Source organism: Cyprinodon variegatus, unplaced genomic scaffold (genome assembly GCF_000732505.1).
Source record: "Cyprinodon variegatus isolate N-32 unplaced genomic scaffold, C_variegatus-1.0 Scaffold110, whole genome shotgun sequence".
Taxonomy (NCBI): Eukaryota; Metazoa; Chordata; class Actinopteri; order Cyprinodontiformes; family Cyprinodontidae; genus Cyprinodon; species Cyprinodon variegatus.
This window is the reverse complement of record NW_015150563.1, coordinates 1357904-1366773: the sequence shown is the minus strand read 5'-3', so window position 1 is coordinate 1366773 and position 8870 is coordinate 1357904. Positions and strand designations below refer to the sequence as shown.

The 8870-nt window shown below is 44.9% G+C and overlaps 1 protein-coding gene across 1 annotated transcript in view; it reads left to right on the top strand.

Moving 5' to 3' along the window:
* Window positions 1–7219, top strand: part of LOC107084841 (dapper homolog 1-like) — an 11898-nt gene extending 4679 nt beyond the window's left edge. The window contains exons 2-4 of the mRNA XM_015374887.1: window positions 2159–2285; window positions 2402–2515; window positions 4548–7219. Coding sequence (XP_015230373.1) covers window positions 2159–2285; window positions 2402–2515; window positions 4548–6454 — 2148 coding nt within the window. The 3' untranslated portion in view covers window positions 6455–7219. The remainder of the gene's footprint in view (window positions 1–2158; window positions 2286–2401; window positions 2516–4547) is intronic.
* The last annotated feature ends 1651 nt before the right edge of the window (window positions 7220–8870 follow it).

Sequence of the window (8870 nt, the reverse complement as noted above, 5' to 3'; positions counted from 1 at the left end):
GAGTCAATGAGTCGATGCAATCAGCTGGTTTTCCTTAGATAGAAAACTTTGAATCAATCTGACTGGATGATCTGGTGAACTGGAAAGTGCCTTGAAATGACGTGTTGTGAATTGGCGCTATAGAAATAAACTGAATTGAATTTAACTGAAAATCGAACTGGTCTGCAAAACTTTGACTCCTGATATTTATGTGCACACGCCCCCTCAGATCGCCTGCAGATCGATTAATGCTCGTTAGTGAGGATCTTAGCAGATGAGGCCCTGAATACTGCAGCGTGTGTCGAGTTTCCAGACAGTTCCTGGAATCCCAGGTTGAGAGTTAAGTCAGTACTGATGTTCTGGAACTGGTCCTTTGTTTCCAGTTATGTTTCCTGTTCTGGAACCTTTTCCAGGAACCAAGGTTCTGCTGGATTTAGCAGAATCATTGCTGATGGAGGAATGAGGTGAAGCTGTGCAGTGGAGGGGGGTGTCTCTGTGTCTTTGTTGTTGTGATCTGGTTTTGTTTGGATCTGGATCCTTCTGGTCTGTCAGTATTACACGTTTAGTCTTTCTCTTATGATCTTTAGCTCCCTGTTTCTTTCTGTTCTTTGTAAGGTTTTTATTTTTTGTTCTTGGTAGATCCCTGTAGGCTAATTATCAGGATAATCTGCCTTTTTCTAACAGCTGTTCTGTTTTGGTTCTGGTTCTTTGAATCGTCACCCGGCAGATGAAGCTGGTTGGTTCTTTACTCAGTTCCTTCCTCCTCCTGCTACAGTTGCTCTGCTCTTCTCTTCTTGCCTCCTGCCTCTAACTGAAACTAAATCTTAGCAGTCAGCACACCAGCCGTCCTTCTCTTTTGGGTCCGACTCCTAGGATTTCATGAATTAGTACGTTGGGAGGAGTTCCCCCTCAGCGCAGTGGCCCTGTTCTGGACCCTGGAGTGGAAATACTCATAAAAATGTTCTGGATAAATAGAAGTTCCAGGAAAAAAGGTTAAACCTCTTTGAACGATGCAGCTGTAGCTTCTTATTCCCCCTCCTGAGGAAGCCCTGCTTGGAGGGCAGTGAGGAGATGATGGCAAACCTTCATCGGTGGCTGCCCTCCATCTTTCTCTGTTCTTCTATGTTTGCTCTCCTCTGTCTCTTCAAACTGATGCTTCAGTCTGTCCTGCAGCTCTAGTAGGTGGCGGAGATCCGCAGCGCCACGCCATGTGATGCAGCCCGCTCTGTTTCATCAGCAGAGCTGAATTATGAGCCGTGCGTTCTACGCAGTGCACGTTACTCTCTAGTTTATATCCTGCAGAGACGGCGCCATTCTGATCTACTGATGATCCCCGCTGGGCCAGTCTGCCAGGGGCATGTAGGACACTCCTGGCGGGGTCAGTGGGAGGTGTCTAAGGTGTGTTTGGGTATTATGAACCCAGAGACCTTGAACTCAGCTGTTCTAATGGTGCTGATCCCCACAAACAGATAACTACTCCGATTTCAGGCTGTTTTCCTGGCGGCCTGCTGCTGTTAATGATGCTGGGCCGGGGATCAACCAGCAGCTGTGTGCTTCAGTTTCCCTGCAGCAGCAGCTCAGTTGTAGGAATTTGGCACATGACCTGCAAGCAGAGCTGCATAGCCCACATGTTTTCCATCCCACAGGGGCGGGGCCGGTCCAGACTGTCTGAGTCTGTGAGCGTCGCCGGGCTTCATTACAGAATGTGGGGCAGATTTAGTAGCACGTTATCGTCAGCCTTCGTCTTTATGCTTTTGCCAGAATCAACCAGTCAGGAATGAAATAGTCCATTAAAAGCAATGGCTTATTGCTACACTATTTATCTGTGTTTTTTCAACGTCTTCCTCATCCGCTGAACTCTTATCCTCATTAAAGGCCTGAATGTGGTAAACATTGTTCATCATCAACATTTATAGTGGTTGGAAATGTGTGAAGGAGCTCCAGGCTAAAGCTCTATCTATTACTGGGTACGCCCTGACCAAGATGGAGTCTGTCAGGGACACTCATGTCCTCAGAGGGACCAGTCCGCCTCTTTAACATCCAGACTTTAATTTGGCAGAAACCTCATTTTGTCAGATTATGTTTCTGCGGTGATAATTTCTGTTTTTATTTATGCTTTTTTTTTTTTGGCTCAAACATGAAAACGATCCGATTTTCCTGCTTCCTGTTCATGTTGTAGAGTTGTCTGAGGAGGGACGCTGGGGTCATCGGCGACCTACATGAGCTGGACCAACAGATCAGTGACCTGCGTCTGGATGCTGAGGTGTCACATGACCCGCAGGAGACGGACAGCCGACCCAGTTCAGGTAGGACCTCAGAAAAATGTTTCATTTTAAACGTTCCAAGAAACAAGATTTTAGAGCTAAGATGCTTGGTAAAGGTTTGTTGGTCATAATCTGGTCGGACCTTTTCTCTCCACCAGGTTTCTATGAGCTGAGTGACGGTGCCTCCAACTCGCTTTCCAACTCGTCTCACTCCGTCTTCAGCGAGTGCTTCTGTTCACCAGCTGAGGCTGAAGGACACTTCCTGTCCACAGGTACCGTCTGCTTTTTGACCCGGTCCGGTTCTGCTGCTGGACATGTCGTTCAGACCGTGGAACAGGGCCGGATTTAGGACATGTTGGGCCCTAGGCAAAGACAGGCAGGGGGCCCTCTGAATTGAGAAGAGAACACATAAAACAGACCCATTCTACAGATAGAGAAATGTTAATAGAATAGACATCCATTATCTGTTCTAGGTTTTGTCCCTCTCTTCTTGTTGTTTTCCTCTCTATGTTTTGTACTCAGCTGACTTTTCATGCTGTCTCTAAAGGAATGAAAGATTTTTTCCAAGCACTAAGCTCACTTAGCTGATTGCTCCTTCCTGTGTTTCCAAAAAGGCAAAAGTAAATAACCCAGTCCTTCTTTTCACTGTAGACAAGCCATGATCTGCTTATCTGTTCTCCATTTTTCATTTGGATGAAATAATAGCTGCATGAATTATGACAGCAGACAATATAGAGGAGAGCAGGAGGCGGGGTTACCAATCTACTAGCTCTGGAGAGCAGAGTTCGCTGCTTTTAGATGTTGGCGCCAAAGTCTCCAATGGCAGAAAAAAGACACACTTAATATTATAAGGCATTTTAGTCAAAGGATTTTTTATCAAAAACATAATTAATGTGCACAAATGAGGAATAGTTGTATTAACCATACATGTAAAGAGAGTTTTATGGGGCCCCCAGGAACTGCCTAGTATTGCCTAATGGTAAATCCCCCCCTGCCTGGAAGGACACCTGTTGTTTAAACAGCTGTCCTCAGAGCCATCGTGGCTCTTTAAACCCAGTCAGGGATTCTGAGTCGGTGCTGAAATCACAGCTTAGGTTTTGGTTATAAGTAGGAAGGATTGCAGCTTAAGTAGGTAACATGTCGGACAGGTTTAATGAGGACTGAACAGCCAGCAGTGGGTGTGGGAGGGGTTCATGCTGGAGTTTTTCCTCTCCACTGTCGCTACAATCATGCTTAGTGTGAGGGATTGCTGAGAAGTCAATGAGTCGATGCAATCAGCTGGTTTTCCTTAGATAGAAAACTTTGAATCTGGATGATCTGGTGAACTGGAAAGTGCCTTGAGATGATATAATGTGAATTGGCGCTATAGAAATAAACTGAATTGAATTTAATAATCAGAGCAAAGAGAGAAACATGTTTATGTTGCTGACTACGTTTGTGCTGATTGGAAAGAGTCCATGTGGAGATCAGGGATCTAAGGAGAACATCCGCGCTTCCGCACACAGTCCAGTTGTTTCCCAGAACCAGTTATTAATCCAGTTTGTCAGAAGTCCGCCTGCAGCCGCAGCTGTTCTAAAAGAGCAGCAGGACTCTGCTCGTTAGCGAGCCGACAGTCGACGCTCATAAGTCCACCTTTCACCAAGTCCAAGTCAGGTTTCCAGTCTCCAGTGGCTGAAATAAAGATCCAATCAGCTAAAGCACATTTAGTCTGCAGAAGTTCAACTGCTGCTCTGTTTGCCCTCTGGCCTGATTTATCTCACAGCTTTTTCATTAAACCTGCTTAATCTCTTAACTTTAATTCACTTCTATCTTATTTTCCCGCAGTAAGCTGCTCTGAGCTGTTTAAACAAACCTTTGACTGATAAAGAAAAAGGTCACACAGTTTGAAGTATGAATATTTATTCCTGAATAGATAACAGAAGGGGCTAAACATCTGCTGAAGCTACGTTCATGAACTGATCAAAGTGAAATGATCCAAGAATAGACCTACTTTAGTGAGTAATTAGTCTTCCAGTAATGAGAGTAAATGCTGAAGGGGATGAGGGGCACACACAGGGTTAAAGTTTCCAGCTCTCTGTCTCCACTGAGAGGAATTTTCCACTTACTAATGCCTGCGTGTTCATTGTGCAGCCTAACCAAACAGAGTCCAAACTCACTCACAGACCATTGGAACCTACTTCCTGCAGGCTGCTGGCGCTCAGCCCTCACCTACAATAATGATGCTGCTTTCTGTGGGTCGGTCGGTTGTTGACGCCCAGAGGTCATGCTGTGTGTGACTCCGCCTTCTTTGTGTTCTGTTTTCAGACGAGCGGTCCAGCAGCCTGGAGTATGACGTTCTGGTTGGAGGACTCTGTGACGACTCCGTTTGCCGCTCGCTCTCCGCTCCTCTCCAGGCTCCTCTGGACGCTCTTGTTCCCACTGACTCCCCGGCGAAGACTTTCTGCAGCCTCTTTTCCAGAAACGTGGCTGATGTTTACGGCCACAGAAGCCCTCTGCGCTCCGCGGCTCTTCAAGCTTCTGGTTCTCTGCAGGTTTCTGGGAGTAGAGGTGAGAGCAGGGATGAAGCTGGTGCTGAATGTATCCAAACAGACATCTCCCCTGGTCCCAGTCCTGCTTCAGGACTTCAAAGCGGAGCCTCTCAAACTCCTTCCAGTAAGCACCTAGAGAGGTACATTTTTGGTCTGCTGCAGCGGAGGGCACAGCCCATCCGGAGCAGCAGGTCCAGGACGGGAATCAGCACCGACCCGCTGAAGGGCATCGCCCGCCAGCACAGCCTCTGTTTGAGACAAGCTTCTGGTCCCAGTCCTGGTGCAGGAACCCTGAAGGCGTCCGAAGTAAAACCTCTGCCCACCCCTGGAGAAACCTCGGCAGAAGGTGTTTCCACCTCATCTTCTCAGAGACAATGTTGTGTAGAAAGCAGAGATGAGAAGGGCTCTCTGAGAGTTTCCCCTGATGATGCCGACATGGTGCCAGTCAGCTCTAACTCCACCTCCCCTGCTGGTTCAAAGTGCTGCGTCACCAATCGACTCAGAAACAGCAGCAACAAGAAGGTCCTCAGCAAAGCTTGCAGGGAGCTCCCAGGTCCCTCAGTCCAGACTCCTCTCCAGAACAGCAGAGCTCAGAAAAGTCTCAAACTTAACTCCTTCCACAGAGACTCCTGCTGTCCCCTTGAGCAGGAGGAGATCCTCCAACCTCCTCTAACCTCTAAACCACAGACTGGTTCCTCCAGGAAGAGCTCTGAGCTGCAGCGCGGACCTTCAGAGAACGGCCTGGAGCTGCAGCTGTCCGTCTCAGAGGCCTCTGTGGTACGAAGGGGTCACGCGAGTAACGGCATCGCTGCCAAGCAGCACCATGGGAAACATCGCCATGGTAACAGCAGGAAGGTTAGCAAAGTGAAAAGCGCCAGCAGGTCAAACACAACGTCTGCTTCTGAACTTAAGAAGCTGCCTTCAGAGAAAAGAGGCGATGGTTTCCAGCGTAACTCCGACCATGGAAGGTCTCATCCAGCAGAGGATGGGCGCTCCAAGCAGCTGAAGGTCTCCACCTCCTCTGGAGACAGAGTCCCAGACAAGCATGTCAGCTCAGCGCTCGCCGCTGCCAGGTCAGGAGCAGTAAGGCTCCATCGATATGGGGCCGACCATCATCACCATAAACATAGACGCGAACAGCTGGTTGTTTCTGCCAAGCCAAAGATGAAAGGGAGAGTTTTCCAGTTTCCGCGTACCATGGTGGAGATACCGTACGACGGCGGGACCAAGCACTCCGCGCGCCGGCAGAGGAAGACGCTACAGAGGAAACCTGCGGCCACGACCTGCTCCACCTCCAGGGAGCAGCAGAGCGGCCCGTATGCCAACGCTGCAAAAAGTGACTCTGAATATTCGGCAGAATGTGTCTCACTCTTTCACTCCACCATCGTGGACACCAGCGAGGACGACGGCTCCAGCTACACCACCAACTGCTTCGGAGACAGCGAGTCTAGTGAGGAGGAGGAGGAGGAAAACGCCACCACTGACACTGAGGAGAGCGTGGGAGGCGGACCCAGGGGGGGCGGGGCAGAAGGTCATCTGAGGACAGCCCGGGTCACAGCGGGGAAGCTGCAAATGGATCCGGCTCAAACTAAAGCGCCGGTCAAGATTAAAGTGTCTTACAACCTGAAGAGGAAGATCCTCCGCTTCAGGTCAGGCTCACTGAAACTCATGACCACGGTCTGACCAGAACCAGAACCGGAACCGGACCTGGTGGGTGCCTAGAACAAACCAAGTAGCTGAACAAACATGGCTGTCGCTGTTTGATCCAGAAGCTAAGAGGCAGGAAGATGTTCTGTCTCAGTGCAAAGTCAGGCCTGTTGTTTCCGTTTATCATCTTATTCAAATATTCATCTAAATGCTGATCAAAGGAAAAGCCCCAAAAACGCATAAAGGTGATGATCCTCCATCTTAGAAAGGATCCGTATCGACAAACTTTCCCTGCGTTTACGAACCGTCAGATTGATAAAAAAAAAAACAGATTCTATTTTGTTGTTTTTTATTTTTAACATTTAACAGTTTATTAGTATTGTATACATGAACACTTCACATTCAACATAACATAAAACCTTCGCTTGGGAGCTATTTCTCTATTTTACCTTTGTCCCATCTAGTTTATCTAGTTCTTGATTTTTTTTTTGCTGTCTTTTGTCTTGAATGTTTTCCATTTCATCCACTTTTCTTCCATTTGAATTTGCTGAAGTCTCAAACCATGTGTCAGTTTTTCCATTATGTAGATTTCTTCTATTATTTAGTCCATTGTTCTTGTAATTTGGGGGTCAGCCTTTCCCCATTTCCTCCTAATAGCTTTCTCACTAGCTATTAACATTTTTCAATTCATTTCCATTCAGTTTATTTCTATGGCAGCAATTCACATCATGTCATCTCAAGGCATTTTACAGTTCACCAGATCATCCAGTTAGACTGATTCAAAGTTTTCTATCTAAGGAAAACCAGTTGATTGCATCGACTCATTGACTCTTCAGCAATCCCTCACACTAAGCATGCTTGTAGTGACAGTGGAGAGGAAAAACTCCCTTTGAACAGGAAGAAACCTCCACCAGAACCAGGCTCAGTGTGAGCGGCCATCTGCTGGGGCCGACTGGGGTTTAAGGAGACAGAAGCAGACATAGAAAAAGAAGCATAGATACAAAAGAAAACTGTAAAAAGCATCCAAATTCAGGTATCTGTCTTATACCCTTAGTTTGATGTGATTGAAATTGCAAAGATATAGTATCACACTACTCATAGGAATATCATATCCCAGAATTTTCCTCACATTTTTTTGTACATTTTTCCAAAATTGAACAATTTTAGGACAGTTCCAAAATATGTGAGAATGATCGGCGCTCATTGATCCTCTATTACGCCAACACCCCACTCCATATCCGTGAATTGGTGGATATCTGATTCGTTTTCCACATATTCAACCAATTTTCATTAAAATTGTTGTGTTAAGCTCTGATTCCCACTTTTCTTTCATATACTTAGTGGAAAGTTTATTCATCATCAGTTTATGATATAAAGTAGAGATTATTTTAATGTTTGTTCAACTGAATGAATTCATCGCAGTGTTAATCAACCCATTGACTTTCACAGAGGATCCCACCTGATCTCTGTCTTATAATAGTCTCTCAATTGCAGATACCTGTAAAATTCATGTTTATCTGAATCATATTTCTTCATTTTTAGAAAATTCTCCAGCTCCCCGTCTTTCTGAAGGCTGGGACCCCCTTGCTCATCCATTGTTTCAACCATTTATCATTTATTGCTGGTTTGAAATTGCTACCATATGCTACCCACCTGAGGATTTTCCTTTCTTTCTTTATCCTGTGTTGTATAACGTGGATAAACATTGTAAACGCTGAACTGGAAAAAATCGGAATCTAGATAAGTCATTATTTCTTGAAATAAGTGCATTTGTTCTTGAATTGAGGAGATAAAAGACCATTTAGATTTAAAATAAGAAAACATAATTGCATTTTCTTATTTCAAGTGCATATTCTCGAATTATCTTAAGAGTAAAAATACTCATTCCATTGGCGAACTATTTCATTTAGCTATTCAAATTAAGGTTGAATACAGTTAATTTAAGAAATTTTTACTTCTTTCTAGCTCATTTTTCCAGTATGTAATTGGATTCATATATTTCTTGATCTTCTCATATCTATCTTCATCCCCAACAACACTTTGAATTTGGCTATCCTCCATATTCTTTCTCCATATCGTTCCACTTGGCTTTCTTTTTAGGTTTTTTAAATTCTAAATATTAGGGACTAAGTAACAAAACGTTCTGTGATGTTCGTTTTTACAAGTTCTCCATGGAGATTTTTCAGCTTTTAGAAAACAAAGGCATTTTCTAAGGTTTATTTGGAGGCCATTTTCTATTGAATGTAGGTAGTTATGTATGTTTTGTAGAATTAGCATTTTTATATCCTGCACTTTGAAATAAGCCATCAGTGGACAGGACATCTTTACTTATTGCCTTGTTTTATATCATTTAGTTGGTCTGCATTGTTTAGTTTAAAATTTTCTGTAAATTCAGTTTTATAAGATATTTTTAAAGCTATTTATACCTAATATATTTGCTGTAGAAAATAAC